At 41.7% G+C, this 22893-nt stretch overlaps 2 protein-coding genes across 3 annotated transcripts in view; both read left to right on the forward strand.

The window, feature by feature from the left end:
- The window catches only part of grm5b (glutamate receptor, metabotropic 5b), a 79895-nt gene that overhangs the window by 22601 nt on the left and 34401 nt on the right, over window positions 1–22893 (forward strand). For both annotated transcript variants that reach the window (XM_082179939.1, XM_082179938.1), the window contains exon 3: window positions 14798–15047. In XM_082179939.1, coding sequence (XP_082036065.1) covers window positions 14798–15047 — 250 coding nt within the window. The remainder of the gene's footprint in view (window positions 1–14797; window positions 15048–22893) is intronic.
- On the forward strand, window positions 10984–12687 carry LOC309505782 (uncharacterized protein; the record flags this gene model as incomplete). The annotated part of the gene is made up of 3 exons (XM_082179241.1): window positions 10984–11480; window positions 11602–11884; window positions 12028–12687. The coding sequence occupies 3 exons, from the start codon at window positions 10984–10986 to the stop codon at window positions 12685–12687; spliced, it is 1440 nt and encodes a 479-aa protein (XP_082035367.1).

Below are 22893 nucleotides of genomic sequence, written 5' to 3' on the forward strand. Positions count from 1 at the left end.
ATTATGTACGGAAAGCACATGCTCTTTCTCCCGCTGTCTCTGCTACTCAAACACACACACACACACACACACACACACACACATAAACATGTCATAGTTGGTCAAATAGTTTAGCAACTTAAAAGCTACATGACGTTTCTCACTAGCGAGGGAATATCGGCGCTGTTCTTGAAGCAGATAAACTTACAGTTTCACTATTAGTAGAGATGCTGCTCTCTCTCTCTCTCTCTCTCTCTAATAACTGCATTAATAACTGCATTACTCTGCTATCAGTGGCTCAAGCCTCCGTCACAAGCTCTAAAATGGCGTTTGGAATCAGCAAACGGAGGCGTGGGATGAGATGCGTAAGAAATTAGTCCTACACACAAGAGCGTTTTAAGCGTTACAAAAACATCTGAACAATGTCTTGAGGTGTGCTTTTTGAACTAAGTGTTTTTTGCTAAGAATCAACAAAAAAAATTACACAGTGTAGCTTTAAGATCAGTTGGATTAAAGGCACAATATGTTTTTTTGTTTTTTTTTTATATAAAAAATCACTATATCTCTGTTATATATTTTTTAAAGTTGTGTATTTACATTATCCAGACAGTTCCAATTAACTTCTAAATCCAGAGAAATTAATATTTTAATTCGAAGACACGGACCGTGTCTTTATTTCCGTTTTGTCGCCGTCAATGCCGTCATATCCGTGTTGTCTCTGGTTTCCGCTCGTGCTGCCATGGCAACCAGAGCTATGAACCAGAGCCCTCTGATAGAGACAGAGCGTATTTAGGCCACGCCCACACCCAGGGGGAAAACAAACCAACTGTCTCCATTGACTTTGCATTGCGAGAGGCTGCCTCCTTGTCATTTCTTGCTTCTAACAAAAGACAGAAAAATGCCTAAAAGCTGCTGTGTGACAAGGTGTACAGCAAAGAAGCTAAAAAACCCAGAAATAAGTTTTTATTAGCTCTCGACCCCAAAAAACGAGTGTTTAGGACATAAAAGTGGATACAGGCAGTTGAGACAGAGCGTCACGTGTCTCATTACTCTGAGAACTAACGTACGCCCGCTGGAGGAGACCGTAATCGGCAACACAGGATAGTTTATCTTACAGAAATATAATATATAAAACTGACATTTGGATATTTGGCTCACCAGTGACCAAATGTTTAACTTACTGCACACGTGGTGTATTTTTAGTGCATACTGAGTGTCAGGATCCCACAATTTACCCATTCGTTCCAGCCTGTATCCACTTTTATGTCCTCAAATGCTCGTTTTTTGGGGTCGACAGCTTATGAAAACTTATTTCTGGGTTTCTTAGCTTGTTTGCTGTACACCTTGTCACATAGCAGCTTTTAGGCATTATTCTGTCTTTTCTTAGAAGCAAGAAATGACAAGGAGGCAGCCTCTCGCAATGCAAAGTCAATGGAGACAGTTGGTTTGTTTTCCCCCTTGGTGGGCGTGGTCTTCATCTTATGACGCGTTGCGCTCTGTCTCTATGGTAACCAAACTGACGCGGACAACTGAGTAGTTCGCAATGTCTATTTGCACGCTGTTGTTGTTTCGTTCAAACATTATGGACCATGGCAAGCAGACTTTGGATAAAAAAGGAGAACTAAACCGAGAATCAATATCAGCGCGGTGTTTTCGAGATGTCGAGAGCTCCCATGGACACTATATAAACGAGAGCTCCACGTCCGAGACTTCGACAACTCCTACATGTACTTTATTAAACAGGTGAGCACATTTACATAAAACTAATCAAGGTTATATAGTTCAACAATGATAAAATGTTAGAATATGATCTGTATGTTATTCTAATGTTGATCTAGCTAGCTTACTGCTAGTCTCATACAGACAAACTAACGTTAACACATACATTTCAACACATTCAAATGCAGTTTAGAGTGATAGTGTAATGTTAGACCAAGTGGAACAGCGCTGCGTTACCTCTCAAGTTTAATTTGTCTAATAAACTGACCTGTGAGTAGTAATTCTGCGTGTAGTTCGGTAGAATGAAATGTCCATATTCCTTTTATATCCGCGGGACTCGCATCGCGTTTGGAGCTGATAGCTGTCTCTTAGCAATCCCGAACTGCTTCATATCACAGTCATGATAAAAGCATCGATGTATTCAGTAATCCATATACATTATTAGATCGGTCGGCTTGACGTTGACGACAAAATCCATAATTCATAGCAAATGTTGCGTCATCAATCTACGCCTTTGTTATTGTAAATAGGTTAGCGACCCCTAGTGGAGAAAAAATCCCATACTGTACGTTTAAATAATAGACAAATGTATTAAACTGAACAAGAAGAGATGCAAATCAAAAGTTTGATAGTAAGAGCTTTATGAAAGGCAGTGACTGTGAATGAAACATTTATGTAGACGAAACACTTATTTTGTGTTGTGAAAAGGATACTTTGAGTATTGTACTAACACAATTGAAAACATGATGAAATGTTTGAAAAAAGTGTACTTTTGATGATCTGTTGTGATATTAGCACTAAGAGTTTGGAAAATGTACACCTAACTTGTGAGAATAGTACCAAAGCGAATAAAAAAAACTGTAAGTAGTTGAATGACTTTTTTTTTTTTTTTGGTCCGTCCACATTTACTTTGATTACGTGACAAAAGTGCCATGAAACTCGCATTGTGTTCCACTGAAGAAAGAAAGTTACTCAGGCGTGGAAAAACATGACGGCAAATAAACAATGACAAAAAGTTGACTTTTGGGTGTACTTTTCTCATTAAAGTCCTCTAAAGGATTCGCACACACATAAAAACACGTCTTCTCTGTGTATTCGCCACGGCAATTAACCACGATGTCACACCAAATGTAAATAATAAGCGCGGATCAGTTTTCCATGCGCTCCGGATGCTTGTTGTTTGGTTTTGAGTTTATTAGGATATGAGGAAATGCTGTGTGTTATTGAGATCACAGTCGTCTCCAGTCGCATCGACCTCAGTTACACTCGCTCAGATTGAACTGGAAATCTGCCCAGTCTCTCTCTCTCTCGTGCTCCTGTAACTGCTGTTCTGTGGTCAGATCAAATGGACGAGCTCACTTCTGTGTGAAATTAATCAGAGTCACTTCTCTGCTCTGAGGAAAGAACAGCTTCTCATTGCTGTTAAATAATCATCCCTTTAATTCAAGAGATCAGAGGAGAGTGAATGATGTGTGTGTGTGTGTGTGTGTGTGTGTGTGTGTGTGTGTGTGTGAATTAGCGTGTGTGTTTGTGTTTGAGTGTGTGTGAGCGTGAGAGAGTCTGTTAGTGTTTGATTGTGTTTGTGTGAATGTGTTTGTGTGTGAATAAGTGAGTGTGTGTGTGTGTGTGTGTGTGTGTGTGTGTGTGTGTGTGTGTGTGTGTGTGTGTGTGTGTGTGAATAAGTGAGTGTTTCTTTGTGAGTGTGTGTGTGTGTGTGTGTGTGTGTGTGTGTGTGTGTGTGTGTGTGTGTGTGTGTGTGTGTGTGTGTGAATAAGTGTTTCTGTGTTTGTGTGTGTACGTGTCTGTGTGCTTGTTTGTGTGTGTATGGGCACTTGGTGTTTTAAGCCCCCAATGGCGACTTCCAGGCAGCGAGGGGATGGGTAGGTTTAAGGTTGAGTGTAGGGTTAGCTGCCTCTAAGGAGCCATTGGGGGCTTAAAACACCATCGAGCGTGTGTATGTGTGTGTGTGTGTGAGTGTGAGTGTGTGTTTGTTTGTGTGAGTGTGCTTTAGTGTTTGTGAGCGTGCACGTGTGTGTTTGTGTGCACGCACGTGTGAGTGTGCTTTAGTGTTTGTGTGAGCGTGCACGTGTGTGTTTGTGTGCACGCACGTGTGAGTGTGCTTTAGTGTTTGTGAGCGTGCACGTGTGTGTTTGTGTGCACGCACGTGTGAGTGTGCTTTAGTGTTTGTGTGAGCGTGCACGTGTGTGCGTGTGTGTTTGGGTGAGTGTGAGTGTGCTTTAGTGTTTGTGTGAGCGCGCATGTGTTGGTTTGTGTATGCGCGCGTGTGTGAGTGTGTGAATAAGTGAGTGTGTGTGTGTGTGTGTGTGTGTGTGTGTGTGTGTGTGTGTGTGTGCGCGCGCACGTGTGTTTGTGTGAGTGTGCTTTAGTGTTTGTGTGAGCGCGCACGTGTGTGTGTTTGTGTATGCGCACGTGTGTGAGTGTGTGAATAAGTGAGTGTGTGTGTGTGTGTGTGTGTGTGTGTGTGCGCGCGCACGTGTGTTTGTGTGAGTGTGCTTTAGTGTTTGTGTGAGCGTGCACGTGTGTGTTTGTGTGCACGCACGTGTGAGTGTGCTTTAGTTTTTGTGAGCGTGCACGTGTGTGTTTGTGTGCACGCACGTGTGAGTGTGCTTTAGTGTTTGTGTGAGCGTGCACGTGTGTGCGTGTGTGTTTGGGTGAGTGTGAGTGTGCTTTAGTGTTTGTGTGAGCGCGCACGTGTGTGTGTTTGTGTATGCGCACGTGTGTGAGTGTGTGAATAAGTGAGTGTGTGTGTGTGTGTGAGTGTGTGTGTGAGTGCACATTTGTGTATCCTGATTTTAATCTGCATTTCTCTTTCTCAATATTCTTCATTAATTCGAGGTGTTTCTCTGTTTCTGTTGTCCTTCAGATGCTTGTCATCCTCTCTCTCTCTGTCTCATACAATCATGATAATGAATTACAAGGTTTTCTCTCGAACACTTAATGTCTTTTCCCATCCTTCTCATTGGCATACACTAGACAATATGATTATAGTTGTTGTACTAATTTCACATTTCATTTGTTACTTGCTGTTTTTTTGTAGCAATTTGTGAAATTTATTAGCATTTTTTGAGAGAAAAAAGTAAATCCTACACCAACTTTTCTCAGTGCAGGATTTCAATTCTTGTGTTTTTCTGTCACAGTGTCTTTTTAATGGAAACAGTGTTTTGATTGCGTTCTGGTTGAGATGGCTTGTCTTCATTTGCATATTCATCCTTTTGAGGAATTAATTAGCAACTGTTTTAAACGTAACCCTCCTCTGAGCAGTGAGCTCTTCTGAGGAACATGTGGATGCTAATTTGATGAAGGTTGTGAAGTTTATGGCATCAGAGTTTAGTTTGCAAAAAATTTAAATCCATTGCTGATTTTCTCAGCTTGTTGTGCATCACCAAAGAAAACGTTTTGCAGAACATTTGGAGTCCATTGAATCTCTTCTTTTGAAGAAGAAAGTAAGACGTACAGGTTTGGAATGACAAATAATGACATACACTCCCGTTCAAAAGTTTGGGGTCAGTAGTTTAAAAAATAAATAAAACTAAAATTAATACTTTTTTCAGCAAGGATGCATTAAATTGATCAAAAGTGATTAATGACATTTATAATGTTTATTTAAAATTATTTAAATTGAAACTATTTTCTTTAATACTATATAAAATAAATGCTATTCCTTTCAACTTTCTATTCATCAAAGGTTCTTGAAAAATAAAATGAATCACGGTTTCAACTGTTTTCAACACTGATAATAATTATAATTTCATCATATTAGACTGATTTCTGAAGGATCATGTGACTAAAGACTGGAGTGATGATGCTGGAAATTCAGATTTGATCACTGGAATAAAGTACATTTGATCATATATTTGTAATATATATTTCACTGTTTTTACTGTATTTTTGATCAAATAAACGCAGCCTTGTTGAGCAGAAGACACTTTTGAACAGAATTATATGTGATTTCAGCTTTATCTGCACGTTCGGGTCAGGTCGGGTCATTTTCGCATCAGTTTATTGCTGTCTAAGTGTGCTGTTTTTGGGCAGAAGTGTGTGCCAGATGTCGATCGGTAGTCAAACGTTTGGGATTCATGAGACTAGACATTTTGCTTCATAACCGATCAACATCAACACTGTTATTTTCATGTTTCTCACAGTGAAGCTGCTTTGAACTGTGTAAATATGACTGGACTATCCTCGAATCCCCTGAACATCAGCTGCGGGTCCACACACACACACACACACACACACACACACACACACACACACACAAAATCAAGTTCACATATACTATTGTTGAAAGTTTGGGGTCAGTACGATTTTCTTTTTTAAAGAAATTAATGTTTTGATTCAGCAGGGATACATTAAAATGATCAAAAAAAGGTTTTATAATGACATTTATAATGTTACAAAATATTTATATTTCAAATAAATGCTGTTCTTTTGAACTGTTCACAGATTAAGTGTATATAATAAAATGTATGACAGTTTCCACAAAAATAAGAACTGTATAATAATCATAAATGTTTCTTGAGCATCAGTCCACCTGTAGATGTGTGTGTGTGTGTGTGTGTGTGTGTGTGTGTGTGTGTGTGTGTGTGTGTGTGTGTGTGTGTGTGTGTGTGTGTGTGTGTGTGTGTGTGTGTGTGTGTGTGTGTGTGTGTGTGTGTGTGTGTGTGCACTTAGAATAACTTATAATAATGCAGAAACATATACATTTTAGGGTCTTCCTTAGTGCTGAATGACAATGAAAGGGCAACCAGAAAATGTTTAGCTTTGTGTTGCTCGCTGTTTGGATCATTTGGCATCTAAATGAAATGTGTAGATTTCCCCCTCTATCTGCTGTGCAAGCTTTCTCTCTGCTATTATTATAGATGAAGATATTGGTTTGAATCAGTTTTGTAATATTGTGATTCATTCTGAGCTGGTTGGTTTGGCTGAAGACTTTAAATTCTTTAAAAATCCCTATGGAAAAACATAATGGGAAAGTGCTTCCAGAACCCATATATTGCTTGAAAATTATGCTAGCAAACCAGAGCAAACTATTGGCTGATGGATTCCCCTCTACCTGTCAATCACTTAAGCCAGCCAATAGAGTGCATTAGTGCCCGCCCCCTTTTTCAGCATCGCTGAAGTATTTTTTGCATAATTTTTTTTCCCATTGGGAATTTAAAATAGTCTTCATTAGAGAATTATAAGCCATGATTCAAACCAACCAGCTTCAAAGTGAATCATAACACTACACACTTTGATTTGAAGCAAAAAAGTAAAAAAAAACATCTGACAAAGGTATGATGAGACTGTGAACTTAATGGCTTTAGTGAGCGAAAGAACCACAAACCAATGAAGCATTGCAAATACTGTAGCATAATCGAATTAAAACGATGGAGGAATATAAAACTACTCATTCACAAATGTTGAGTATATGTATAAAAACAATAGGTTTATTGCAAAATGTGCATATGTTATACAAACATTTCAGTATTTTGAGTGATTAGATCACGTCATTCGCTGCTTCATGGAAGTGGGCGGAGCTAATGAGCTATTTTGGCGTGTGTTGCTTTTAATTAAATCTAATTGGTGTAATTTTCTGCACAGCATCATGGGTAATGTAGTTTTTCACCAGGAATTCCTTTGTTAAACACTATTATTTTAAAAACTAAGCTGTAATAATGCAGCAGAAACATCGATTAACAACCTCATTGTTTATAAGTTAAGTTCATAAGCTCACAGGTTTATAAGTTAGCGTTCAAAATCAATTTCCTTATGGAGAAAATGAACCCGACTGTTGCACAGACTTAGAGGAGAGGAGGGGTTATGTGATTATGATGTAATACAGATTGAATAGCATTAGCATAATCACAGAGTAGGATATGTACAGTAACGTAGTGAGGAGAGACTATACCTGTGCATGTGTGTGTGTGTGTGTGTGTGTGTGTCCTGTGGAGACGGACATGTATGTGCCATCTGCTCATGTTGAGGAATCAGCACTAGTTCCTCACAAACCACAAACGCTTGTAGGATTTTGATGTAAAACATGGGTAAATCATAAAAAAATGATAAAGCTGAGAGTGGAAATGCGTTTTAAGAGCTGTATTTCAGATGATATCACCACGGGACGTTTTTCAGACAGTGTGGCGCGGCGGGGGATTTTGATCATCTGATGCCGTTGGATACTCCACTTGATTTAGTGCAAATACTTCACAGTAATGTAATGGGATGAGAAAGACCTTTCACAGATAACTGCATCTGTCTCACTCTCTTGTACACGAGCAGCAGGACAGCTTTTAGGGCGTTTGTATTTTACAGTTTTTCACCCTGAACTCCACTTTAATGTCAGTTGCACTTTTTCATGATAATTTTTTATCTCTGAGCATCAGAATTGAAGTGGATTTTGCTACTGTGCTTTCTATATGCAAATGAGCTCTGTTGTGATTGGCTAATCTCGTTGCATGTGAAATTAGATTAACAGCTGCGGTTTCAGCTATAGTTGGTGACATCTTTCAGTTATTTATTTATTTGTATTTTATTTTAGTTGGTGCCATCTTTCAGAAACCAGTCACAGAACGTTCTCTTGTGAAGAAGTTAGTCACGGAGGAGTTTGTTATGAGATGTTGTTTTAACATCAAGTCATACAGGAAGACGTCGATAGGCAAAACTGATCTAATAGCAGCGTAAACTTCATTAAATTAAAGAAAGAGAGTAATAAAACAGTGTGTTAAAGCACAGCCAACAGTAGACAATGCAATCTATATATATACTGTATATATATATATATATATATATATATATATATATATATACACACAAGGGCCCCCTATTCCCTCATTCACTATTCCCTACATTAGTTCATTAGCACGACTCTCATAGTGCATTGTGGGTATTCTCTAGCTGTTGAGCGTACATCGGTTGTACACTCATTATTGCGTTGCACTGTGTAATTGAGTGCACTTGATGACATCCACTATGGTTTCGGTCACCAATACAAATAGCTGTTCCCTCAACTAGTGCCTTATTTAGTGTTATAGGGGGCGATTTCAGACACAGACGTCGTAATGAACTCAATAAACTGAACTGGTTTCAGGGAGTTCAGAAACACTAGCCGCGTTTCCATTACAGATTTGCGCAAAACTTTTGCGAAATTTTCTAAATGTGGAGAAAAAAAAAACATTGTGAAATGACGATGTTTCCATTAAACGATGTTATGTGGCTAACGGATGTTGGTAGTTTTATGTATTTCGCAGCCATCACACTAGCCATTACTTTTAATGGAATTATACAGTATGTAACCGTTTTATCCAAGCATTAATGACAAGGAAAGCCCCTTATACTTATGAGCAGCACATGAGGAGTTTCTTCCTTCTGCTTCGAGGTCTTGATTGTGGCATTTCTTTGTTATTCAGAGTCCAGTATTCCCATAATACTTTTGTCTTTTATGAGTTTAATGACGAACTCTGTCTCGTCTTCTGTCCAAACATACAGCGCCTATACGTCAGATGACCAGTAAATGAGGCAAAAATGTTTCCATTGCAGTTTTGCGAAATATTCCTTTTTCAAACTGCCTGAAAATCCACCTAATGAGAGCAAAACCAAATTTTTTTTGCACTATATGGACGTTTTTGCGAAATTGATGTGTTTCCATTGGCCGTATTTCAATTTCAGTTTCAATTTTCCCAATTTGAAGCGTAATGGAAATGCGGCCAGTGACACTGATATAGAGAATAACTCCTGCTGGAGAGATGCAGACTCTTTATAATGCTCAAACAGCAACATTACACTCTAAATAAAAATGAACATGTAAAATAAGTCCTCTTTGAGGCCAGAATCATGAATGAAGGCCTACACATTCCTTCACCTATCGCAACAATTAAGTCCAGATTGCTGGAGCGCAGCCAGAGAGAGAGAGAGAGAGAGAGAGAGAGAGAGAGAGACAGTCCTGATAGCATCTCTCTTCAGCTCCAGTGTGTCTGTGGTAATTACAGAGAAACACACTACAGCACATCCATGTCAACACTCACTCAGATACACAACTGTTCCCAGAACACACTCTTCTCCCAACACGCATGCTCTCTGAAATCTGATGTATTCCTGCACTGCTTGGAAAGGGCAACGTTTGACGTTCATATGTTCGATTTTCTGCTGTAATATTTATTCACACTCCAGCTGGGCGAGTGCAGCACTTTGAGGTGGAGCTGTGTGTGTGTGTGTGTGTGTGTGTGTGTGTGTGTGTGTGTGTGTGTGTGTGTGTGTGTGTGTGTGTGTGTGTGTGTGTGTGTGTGTGTGTGTGTGTGTGTGTGTGTGTGTGTGTGTGTGTGTGTGTGTGTGCGTTTTCTGTATTTATCCGTCCATTCCCTTTGGAAATCACTAATGAGATCTCTATCATTTCTCCTACACAGCATGCAAGACTTGATTTTTTTTGAAGAAAAAGACTCGTATGTGTCTCTAGAAATCTCAACAGTGTCTCAAACTGCTTGTGTTTGTCAAGATACTAAAGTATGCGATCAAAATACAGATAATTTCTCATCAAAACTAACATGAGCAATGCTAATCATATTCATTTAATGACTCTGTGCTTTAATTTTGTGTCTTTTTTTTTATTTCTCTTAAGGAATTTTAGAATGTAATATGGAATGTAATTTTTTGTGTAAAAAAATTCATGTGTAATTTCTTGTTGCTAAATCAAAATGGTCACTGTAGTTGGTAAGTCAAATTTACAGTTTTTTACGATTGCTATGACAGATTTTTCAATACTTTTAACAATTTTCCAAAACTCTTAACACAGTTAGCACTACATCCGCCTGTGTAAGCTATACTATTAACACATTTCTTGTTGCTTTAACACAAAATGCATACAATTAACACAAATTTAAAATGCTTGAACTTCTTTTACACACAAGCTCAAACAAGACCAAAACAATGGATTTTTACTGCCAAATTTACCAATGATTTAACACTCTATGTCAGAACAGATAACACCATGTTCTAAACCTAACCTTACAGGCTAAAGTCAAGGTAAACAGCTGTTCATATTGTGAATTGAAACACAAATATATTCCCTGTATTTTATTCCATTGCTAATGAGAAACAGCTTATTGAAGTTATGCAAATATATAAATCACAGCTGATTCCCATCTAGGAAGCACACTCAGGTGTTGAGGTTCTTTCAATCACATGATCATATGTTCTAAAAGAGGACTCTTTGGGCTGATCTTGTGTGGAAAAGAAACAATATAGAGCAACACAAAGAAAGAAAGAAAGAAAGAAAGAAAGAAAGAAAGAATGCCTGCAAGAGGGAGAGGAAGACGAGTACCAGGACAAGGGAGAGGAGTGGGGCAAGGACAAGGGCAAGGGAGAGGAGTGGGGCAAGGACAAGGGCAAGGGAGAGGAGTGGGGCAAGGGCAAGGACAAGGGAGAGGAGTGGGGCAAGGACAAGGGCAAGGGAGAGGAGTGGGGCAAGGACAAGGGCAAGGGAGAGGAGTGGGGCAAGGGCAAGGACAAGGACCAGGGAGAGGAGTGGGGCAAGGACAAGGGAGAGGAGTGGGGCGAGGACAAGGACGAGACAGAGGAGTGGGGCGAGGGAGAGGGAGAGGAGTTAGAATACGTGGTGGCGCTCAAAGAAGGACCAGAGCTAGGGTAACTGATCAAATAAGAGCAACTATCATTGACCATGTCATAAACCATGGGCTATCATATAGAGAGGCTGGTGAACGAGTACAACCAAATCTCAGCCGGGACACAGTGGCATCCATTGTCCGTATTTTCAGAGAAACCAACAGGTAGGATATTGCTTCTCCTACAGCAAAGTGTACTGTAAATACTGTAATATTACCATTTACAGTATTAGAGTGACTGTATGCCTCCGGTCTCTAATATGTAACTGTATTTTGTTCCTCTAAGGATTCAACGTCTACCTCCCTCAGGGGGCAGAGGAAAGCTCCTGAATGAAGAACAGGAACTTGCTATTGTCAACATGGTGATTGCTGACAATGAAATAAAACTGAAGGACATTCAGTCCAGAGTTGTAGAGGACAACCTTGTCTTTGGGAACATTGCAGCAATCAGCATAACATCCATTTCTCGGACTCTAGCTAAACACAGAGTCCGAATGAAACAACTATACAAAGTTCCTTTTGAAAGGAACAGTGAGCGCATCAAAGAACTCCGTCACCAATACGTCCAGGTAAGGTTATGCAATACAGTCATTACTGTACTATACAGTGTGTTTTGCAGTAAACTACTCTATAAACCTGGAGTACATTAGGACATACAGTAGATATACAGTACAGCACAGCATGTACATACACTGTGTCTAATTACTTTCAGAGAGTCATGGAGTTGGAGGCCAATCAAGTCCCACATGAAATTATCTATGTTGACGAGGCTGGCTTCAACTTGGCGAAAAGGCGTCGCCGTGGGAGAAACATAATTGGCAAAAGGGCCACAGTTACCGTGCCGGGCCAGAGAGGAGCCAACATCACCATGTGTGCCGCAATCTCCAACAATGGTGCACTCCTGCATAAATGTGAGATTGGCCCCTACAACACCGACCGCCTTCTCCTATTTTTAGAAGACCTGCACGAAAGATTGGTGCCAGAGGTAGAAAGGGGACAGGTGGGAGACCACTTGCCAATATACGTGATCACATGGGACAATGTGGCATTCCACCATTCCCGTGCAGTCACAGCATGGTTTGACGCCCATCCTAGGATGGTGTCCCTTTTCCTTGCTCCTTACTCCCCTTTCCTCAACCCCATTGAGGAGTTTTTCTCATCCTGGAGATGGAAGGTTTTTGACCATCGCCCACATGACCAAATGTCCCTCCTGGATGCAATGGATGCTGCATGCCAAGACATCACAGCTGAACACTGCCAGGGGTGGATAAGGCATGCAAAAAGATTCTTCCCACGATGCCTTGCCAGAGAAGATATCAGGTGTGATGTGGATGAGAACATGTGGCCAAATGCAGAAGACCGGGCAGATTAGAAGTTTACTTTGTTTTTTTTTATTATTTATTCCGGTGCTTTTTCTGTTTGTATATCTTGCAGTAATGTCCTTTTGCAAATAAAGTCTTTACTGCAGCAATTCTGTCTCTGTCTTTTTTTTAGAACTGTAACTGTACATTCTATAAAGCTACTCTGAGATGGTCATTCATTTTTTGTGACAAAATGCATGCATTTACTAAACCCAACAAAACAAAAATGTAGAGAGGCTTCAAAAGAAACTACAGTGCAAAACACAATCTCTGATCAATACAATAAACTGTACTGTCCATTGTATAAGGGCAGACCTGTCACATAAAATAATGCAGTTTCTGTAATTTCAGCTGATGATAGTGTTCTTTTTGTCATTGTGTTATGATTGACTAAATGTTCCTGTTGGAAGAGAACATGTGTTAGTGTTTTGAATAATTATTTGATTTTGAAACATGTTTGCAGTGTTTTGGTAGACATAGTATATTGTGTTAGTGTATTATTGTATTTTGAAAATTAGATTTGGAGTTTAGTTTACAATGTGTGATTTTGAGCATGAAATTAACCGTTTTGCCAATTGTGTGTTTTAGGTGTGTTGGTGCGTTAAGAGTTTAGGAAACTTGTTAAATGTATTGAAAAATCTGTCATAGCGATTGTAAAAAACTGTAAGGTAACAATTAACATTTTTATATTCTATTTTATTTATTTTAGATTTTTTATTTTATCAAGGAGTCCTATTAATTTACTGTAAAGTATCACATCTGAAAACATTGAAAATTGTCATTCCATATTTTATTTTATTTTATTTATATATATATATTTTTTTTATTCATCAAGAAGTCCTATTAATTTACTGTAAAGTATCACATGGACTGACAATTTCCAATGTTTCCAGATATTTAATTTAATTTAATCTTATTTTTTATTCTATTGTATTTTTTTAAATAATTAATTTTTATTTATTTTATTTTATTATATTTAAAGAGGAATCCTGTTCATTTTTTAAAAGTATCACATGGGCTGACAATTTCCAAGTTTAATGTTTCCAGATATTTTATTTTATTTTTATATTTTATATATCGAGAAGTCCTGTTAATTAACTGTAAAGTATCACATCTGAAAACATTGGAAATTGTCAGTCCATATTTTTTGTTGTATTATATTATTTCATTTAATTTTCACTTAATTTCAAAACCGTTTTCCTGTGGGTCATTACTTCAGTTACAGATATTTTATCTCTGCTTCGAATTCTCTGTTATGTTCCTAAAGGATATTATGGGACCTTGAAAAATAGAGATCATTAGTTTAATCGAATGTTTAGTTGTGCGTCATTTCAATGACTGAGAAAATAATCTCTGTTCAATGATCTTTGACAGGAAGTGAAGGCTGTTGTCCTCTTTATGAACGGAGACTGTGATTGTGTGTTTGTCAACGGTGCGCGTGTGTGTGTGTGTGTGTGTGTGAGAGAGAGAGTGTGTGTGCCATCTGTTCGTGTCTGCTACTCTCACTGTGAGACTAATTACAAGAATTTACACGTACCCACAATAACCAGAGCCGCCACATCAGAACCTGACCAAAGCTTCTTTTATGTGTACATATCTGTGTGTGTGTGTGTGTGTGTGTGTGTGTGTGTGTGTGTGTGTGTGTGTGTGTGTGTGTGTGTGTGTGTGTGTGTGTGTGTGTGTGTGTGTGTGTGTGTGGTTGGTTTTTTCGTATTTTATGTGTGTGAGATAAATTACCCGTTTTTACACCTCTCCTTCCTCAAGTTCTCCATCAGAGAAAGCAGGAGAGACACTGGAAGAGTCAATATTGTCTCTGCAAACTTCAGTAAATCCACACAGCTGTAGTCTGACATCACAGTTTCAGGATTTCACACTGTAACACAATGTTCTGTGTTTGTATGTTTGCTATGCTTTGGATATTAAATTTGCTCTAGAATATAAAAAAAAAAAAAAGATTCCTATTTTTTCCCCTAAATTTTGTTCAAGGTTTGAATTAGTTTCTAAACTAAAAGAAATTTCCTGAAGGGAAATTGTTTTTATTAAAAATGGCTAGTAAATGAAGTACCTGTGCATTCTGACAATATATATTCATAACTATCTCTGTTTTTTCCCTCTCTCTAGGTAACTATGGTGAGAGTGGGATGGAGGCGTTTAAGGAGATGGCGGGAAAGGAAGGGATCTGTATCGCTCACTCGGATAAAATCTGGAGTAACGCCGGCGAGCAGAACTTTGACCGCCTGCTGGCGAAACTGCGCAAGTACCTTCCCAAGGCTCGCGTGGTGGCGTGTTTCTGTGAGGGCATGACCGTACGAAACATCCTCATGGCCATGAGGCGCCAGAACCTCGTCGGAGAGTTCCTATTGGTCGGCAGGTCAGTGCGGAAAAACATGGAGAAATGAGTGCAATTTTACTTGGCCTTCAACTGGAGATTAAATTTGTAATGCATACATTCATTCTTCGTGCATTCTGTTTTTATCAAGACTTGAATGTTGGTAAGTTTCATAAAAAAAAACAGACACGAGTGCGACGTGCATAAGCAATGCTTATATCGCTTGATTCTGCTCCTTTTTGCCTGTGTTTTGATCCGGAGATTCAGCACTCCTTCAGAAGTTGAATAATAGCGCCCCCTACCGTATAACAATGAAAACACGGAAAGACGGAAAATTGTCAACTACGGGGAAAGAGTTAAGATGCTTTTTGGTCGATCGGATCAGGGAGACACATTCCTGTTTACACCTGGTGTTTTAATCCGTCTCTTTTGTCCACTTTCGACCACTTCTGTCCTGATTTCTTCGAGGGGAGGGTCTATGGGCGGGTAAATGTTTTGGGCTTTTTCATCCATCCATCCATCCATCTTCTACCGCTTATCCGGGGCCGGGTCGCGGGGGCAGCAGTCTAAGCAGGGATGCCCAGACTTCCCTCTCCCTAGACACTTCCTCCAGCTCTTCCGGGGGGACACCGAGGCGTTCCCAGGCCAGCCGGGAGACATAGTCTCTCCAGCGTGTCCTAGGTCTTCCCCGGGGTCTCCTCCCGGTGGGACATGCCCGGAACGCCTTCCCGGGAAGGCGTCCAGGAGGCATCCGGAAAAGATGCCCGAGCCACCTCAACTGACCCCTCTCGATGTGGAGGAGCAGCGGCTCTACTCTGAGCTCCTCCCGAGTGACCGAGCTTCTCACCCTATCTCTAAGGGATCGTCCAGCCACCCTGCGGAGAAAGCTCATTTCGGCCGCTTGTATCCGGGATCTTGTCCTTTCGGTCATGACCCACAGCTCATGACCATAGGTGAGAGTAGGAACGTAGATTGACTGGTAAATCGAGAGCTTCGCCTTGCGGCTCAGCTCCTTCTTCACCACGACAGACCGGTACAGGGACCGCATTACTGCAGAAGCTGCACCGATCCGCCTGTCAATCTCCCGTTCCATCCTTCCCTCACTCGTGAACAAGACCCCAAGATACTTGAACTCCTCCACTTGAGGCAGGAGCTCTCCACCAACCTGAAGCGGGCAAACCACCCTTTTCCGACTGAGAACCATGGCCTCGGATTTGGAGGTGCTGATTTTCATCCCAGCCGCTTCACACTCGGCTGCAAACCGTCCCAGTGCATGCTGGAGGTCCTGGTTTGATGAGGCCAACACGACAACATCATCCGCAAAGAGCAGAGATGAAATCGTGTGGTCCCCAAACCTGACCCCCTCCGGCCCCTGGCTGCGCCTAGAAATTCTGTCCATAAAAATTATGAACAGAACCGGCGACAAAGGGCAGCCCTGCCGGAGTCCAACACGCACCGGGAACAAGTCTGACTTACTGCTGGCAATACGAACCAAGCTCCTGCCCCGGTCGTACAGGGACCGGATAGCCCTTAGCAAAGGGCCCCGGACCCCATATTCCCGGAGCACCCTCCACAGGCCGCCGCGAGGGACACAGTCGAATGCCTTCTCCAAATCCACAAAGCACATGTGGATTGGTTGGGCAAACTCCCATGAGCCCTCCAGCACCCTGTAGAGGGTATAGAGCTGGTCCAGTGTTCCACGACCGGGACGAAAACCACACTGTTCCTCCTGAATCCGAGGTTCTACTATCGGCCGGATTCTCCTCTCCAGTACCCTGGCATAGACTTTCCCAGGGAGGCTGAGAAGTGTGATCCCCCTATAGTTGGAGCACACCCTCCGATCCCCCTTCTTGAAAAGAGGGACCACCACCCCGGTCTGCCAGTCCAAAGGTACTGTCCCCGACCGCCACGCGATGTTGCAGAGGCGTGTCAGTCAAGACAGCCCCACAACATCCAGAGACTTGAGGTACTCAGGGCGGATCTCATCCACCCCCGGTGCCTTGCCACCGAGGAGTTTCTTGACTACCTCTGTGGCTTCAGCTTGGGTGATGGACGAGTCCGCCTCCGAGCCCTCAGCCTCTGCTTCCTCAATGTAAGACGTGACGGCGGGATTGAGGAGATCCTCGAAGTATTCCTTCCACCGTCCGGTGATATCCCCAGTCGAGGTCAACAGTTGCCCACCTCCACTGTAAACAGCGTTGGTAGGGCACTGCTTCCCCCTCCTAAGGCGCCGGACGGTTTGCCAGAATCTCTTCGAGGCCGACCGATAGTCCTTCTCCATGGCCTCACCGAACTCCTCCCAGGCCCGAGTTTTTGCCTCCACAACCACCCGGGCTGCAGTCCGCTTGGCCTGTCGGTGCCCATCAGCTGCCTCAGGAGTCCCACAAGCCAGCCAGGCCCGATAGGACTCCTTCTTCAGCTTGACGGCATCCCTTACTTCCGGTGTCCACCACCGGGTTCGGGGATTGCCGCCTCGACAGGCACCGGAGACCTTACGGCCACAGCTCCGAGTGGCCGCGTTGACAATGGAGGTGGAGAACATGGTCCACTCGGACTCAATATCTCCAGACTCCCTCGGGATCTGGTCGAAGCTCTGCTGGAGGTGGGAGTTGAAGATCTCTCTGACAGGAGATTCGGCCAAACGTTCCCAACAGACCTTCACAGTACATTTGGGTCTGCCGAGTCTGTCCAGCTTCCTCCCCCGCCATCGGATCCAACTCACCACCAGGTGGTGATCAGTTGACAGCTCCGCCCCTCTCTTCACCCGAGTGTCCAAGACATACGGCCGGAGGTCGGATGAAACAACCACAAAGTCGATCATCGACCTCCGGCCTAGGGTGTCCTGGTGCCATGTGCACTGATGGACACCCTTATGCTTGAACATGGTGTTCGTTATGGACAAGCTGTAACTAGCACAGAAGTCCAATAACAGAACACCACTCGGGTTCAGATCAGGGGGGCCGTTCCTCCCAATCACGCCCCTCCAGGTGTCACTGTCGCTGCCCACGTGGGCGTTGAAGTCCCTCAGTAGAACGACGGAGTCCCCAGTCGGAGCACTTTCCAGCACCCCTCCCAGAGACTCCAAGAAGGCCGGGTACTCTGCACTGCCGTTCGGCCCGTAAGCACAAACGACAGTGAGAGACCTATCCCCGACCCGAAGGCGTAGGGAAGCGACCCTCTCGTTCACCGGGGTGAACTCCAACACATGGCGGCTGAGCTGGGGGGCTATAAGCAAACCCACACCAGCCCGTCGCCTCTCACCATGGGCAACTCCAGAGTGGTGAAGAGTCCATCCTCTCTCGAGGAGTGTGGTTCCAGAGCCCAAGCCGTGCGTAGAGGTGATCCCAACTATCTCTAGTCGGAATCTCTGAACCTCACGCACAACCTCAGGCTCCTTCCCCGCCAGAGAGGTGACATTCCATGTCCCTAGAGCTAGATTCCGCGTCCAGGGATCGGGTTGTCTAGGCCCCTGCCTTCGACTGCCGCCCGATCCACTTAGCACCGGCCCCTTACGGTCCCTCCTGCAGGTGGTGGGTCCACGGGAGGGTGGAGATCTTTCAATCTAATGGATGAAATAATCTCAAGCAATTTACATATGCAGACAAAAACACTGAATGCAATGCGACTGCAATTACTTTTTCTCTGTTATATTTACAATGTTATCTCATATTTCCCTCTTAATAGTCTATTTATAAACACATTCTCTCTCTTTAACAACAACTATTGTTACGATCACAACCGAAAACAAAAACAGCATTCAATCTTTGTTCTTCAGTCCCTCAGCTAAAATGAAATAATACTAAACACGCCAGTAGGTGGCGGCAAATCACTACCTTAACGAATTAATCATTGAATCATTCAATCAAACGATTCATTCAAAACTGATGATTCATTCAGGGACAAAGCTGAAGTGACTGAGTGAGTCGTGAGTCACTCATTAGACCGATTCGTTCGGATTCATTCAGTAACGAAACTGAAACTGTGTTGGTCAGAGACATGCAATGGCTTTACTTTTTGGAAGTATTTTCTCATTGGCAAAATAGAGGAAAAATATGTGCCTAATAGCATATTAACTTAATGTTTATTGAATTGTTGTATAAAATCAAAATTACATTTGCATTCGGGAACACAGCACTTTTGCTCGTGTGATATTGGTTATAAATATTAAAAACAAAGTTATAGAGACTTTTTTTGCACCATATCTTGGTTTTTGGAAGCATTTTTATTCAATTCGGTGGCATTTTTGCATTTTAAACCTGGTTTACCCCTGTGTTTAGCGTCGTCCCGATGACCCGATCGACCAAAACGCATCTTAATACCAGGTGTGAACAGGGCCATAGAGTGATCATTATTATTTGTGTTTGATTTGCACACAAACACACGTTTAACAAACTTATATGTGCTGATTATTGCAAAAGATTTTCTCTTTTTTAACTTTTATTACACTTTCTTTTTACATTTCTTCTTTCATCACTTATATTTTAAGCTCTAAAATAACAAAAAAACACCACAGAAGTGTCATGAAAGTAGTATTTCTCAGTGAATAACAATTGAAACTTTCAGTTAATATAATGAAAGGAACATTTGCGTGTGTGAGAGTGTCTCTGTGTGTTTGACTCTTTCAGCATCAGCTGCTCAGTCCAGATGAGAAACTACAGGAAGTTACAGTCATCATAATCCATCATCATCATCATCATCATTGTCACCTTCATAACCATCATCATAATCATCATTGCATTATCTTCAGGTAAAATGTGTTTCACAATCAAGTCTCTTCTCTTTGAGTCTGGCCGCTGTAAGACCCTCTCTCTCTCTCACACACACACACACACACCGTTATTACTGCGTTTACTGCTTTAGTCTCAGGTCACATGGTCTGAAGAATCACAACAAGAGCTGACTGATAACCACAAAACAGCACAGAAATGAAAGTGGTCGGCAGAACATGTGCACTAGCTTTCTGTGAGGAACAGACTGAAATTTAATTCCTTTTTCACAGGAAATCTTTCTGCCTAACTTCTGAAAATAGTGAGAGAATTTTGTTTTTTGGGTGATCTATTCCTTCATCTGTGTGCGTGATCTGTGGGTGATCTATTGTGTGTGTGACTCATAACATAAGCCCCTTTCACACAGCGCGTTGATCCTGGGGAAATTGCCGTAAAAATTGCTTGAGTGCCTTCTGTGTGAACGCAAACACGTCCCGGGATTGATGCCAGGATTGATGCCGGGATGGGGACCTAGAAACATTGCCGGGATCAGTCCCGGAACGCGCCCTGTGTGAACAAAGCCGTAGTGGGATCTTTACGGGATGTGTGTGAACACACTCACAGGTTCCGAAAAATCACTGGCATTATGAATGAACCAAAATCAAACGATCCCAGGACCAAACACTGTTTGCATTTTTAATGTGATGTTTTGGCTGGTAAATATGAAATTTGACATGCAGTAACTCACAAAACAGTAAGATAAAATAGAATAAAGGTGTGTTTGTTTTTTCATCCTACATTCTAAAACTAATTCCATTTTTAATTTTAATAATGAAACTTCTGTCATCATTTATTCACCCACATGTCATTTCAAACCTAAATTATTTTATTTGTTCTAAAAGAACATATTGTGAAAAGTTTTCTCCACACAATGAGAGTCAATGGGGTCCAATTTTGTTTTGGATCTGATTAACTTTTCAATTATTTGCCAGACAATTATGCATTTGCCAGATTCTTTTATCCAAAGCAACTTGCATTGCATTGACGGCATCCTTTTTTTTCATTAGTTCATGCATCCATGGGGATCAAACCCTTGACCTTGGTGTTGCTAGCATGACTACTATTTGAGCTACAGGAAAGTATAATGAAAAACTTTCCTTATAAAGAGAAAAACAGTTCATCAAATATCTTCTTTCAGAACATAGTAAAATAAAGTCATATAGGTTTGGAAAAAATGTATCATATAAATTATGACAATTGTTTTATTTTTGGTTGAACTGTCTTAGCCCTAGCAATCACCCAGCACACCTTAACAACATCCTAGAAACTACCCAGCACACCTTAGCAACAGCCTAGTAACCACCTAGAACACCTTAGCAACACCCTAGCAACCACTCAGCAAACCTTAGCAACGCTCTAGCAACCACGCAGAATACCTTAGTAATGCCCTGGCAACCTCACAGAACACCCCAGTAATGCCCTAGCAACCACCTAGAACACCTTAGTAATCCCCAGCAACCACACAGAACACCTTAATAATGCCCTAGCAACCTCCCAGTCCCTAGCAATAATTCAAAATACCTTAACACCTTAGCAACCACACATAACACCTTATCTACACCCTAGCAACCACCCAGAACACCTTAGGAACGCTACTGCAAACAACCCAGAACACTTTAGCGATGCCATAGCAACCACCCAGAACACCTTAGCTTCACCAAATTAAACATAGCATCTACTTTGATTTTGTCAAAATTGGATTGTATAAAATCTTGCCAAATCTAGTTCCTCCACAGAAGCGTTCATTTTAGCATTGGGAACTCATAAACATGACTTTGTTTCCCGGTGTAATGATATAAATCTGTGCTTCCCGACTCCTGGAAATTGCCTGAAGCCAGACGATCAGATTAGAGTTTGCCACTTGAGATGCTCTTGCCATGTTTTTGTGCAGTATAGGCATCGGCACAGGTCTCAGGTCAGACACACGACAGTCTAGAAACTGCAAGCAAATAGAGCAAACTTCATGATCATTAAAGGCCCTGACAGTGTTTATGATGCGTTTCCTGTCTGCCTCCCTCTCAGGCAGGATGGGATGTTTGCGCTGTGGTCTGTGTTCCATGCGGAGGAGCTGTCAAGTCTTCGTCATCCTCCTCTTCCTCCCGGCAGTGCCGAAAGTGTGAGAGGAATATTTAACAGCTGAGAGAGAAGGAGAGCAGAGAAATCAGGACGAAAGCCTGTGAAAGACGGAGCAGGCAGCAGAGATTTGTGCAAATTATCTAGAGAAAAAACTGATTTATAACAGGATGATTTTTCACCAACTGGCTTTTTCAGAACAATTATTAATCAAATTAATTACATTTAATTGGATACATCATTGTTCATTTTTAGTCTATGTTTACATGCGTTTAGAGTTGCGTCATGGCTCATGTTTTTTTGTTTTAATTCTTAAATGGTGAGAAAATCCCTTATAATGGATGCATTTTTTTATTTATTTTTTATAATTAAAATGAACATGTTCAATTGGCATCCCCACTTCAAATTTTAATTTGGTTGTATATACTTAAAGGCAGACTTAAAAATGAAAAAGTGTGTGTGTGCCTGTGTGTAAATGCCCCTCTGTTAGACTACTGATCTAAGGCCAGAGATGAAACACTGAGGATCAAAGCGTCTCAAAGCTCAAGGTCTGTCATTTCTGGAGCACACACACGTACGACAGAACGAAACATCTGCTCAAGAATGCACACGCACTCACATCTACATACCCACACATTTTTGGGATAGCCATATCTAGATACCAGAACATCACAAAGACGGTGGTTTAAAACGGAGGAATAAGCTAGAAACCACTCAGAACACCTTAGAAATGCCTTAGCGACCACCCAGAATACCTTAGTAACGCCCTAGAGACTACCCAGAACACCATAGCAACGCCCTAGCAACCTCCCAGAATACCCTAGTAATGCCTTAGCAACCAAACAGAACACATTCTTTACTATGAAGCTTTTTTTAAACAATCTGTATTGTATAAGTGCTACACAAATAAATGTGACTTGACTTAGCAACACCCTAGAACAGGGGTGCCCAATCCTGCTCCTGCCAATCGACTGTCCTGCACAGTTCATCTCCAACCCAACAATGGCAGGTGTGTTTGATTAGGGTTGGAGATGAACTGTGCAGGACAG

Source organism: Leuciscus leuciscus (assembly GCF_965113295.1).
Source record: "Leuciscus leuciscus genome assembly, chromosome: 9".
Taxonomy (NCBI): domain Eukaryota; kingdom Metazoa; phylum Chordata; class Actinopteri; order Cypriniformes; family Leuciscidae; genus Leuciscus; species Leuciscus leuciscus.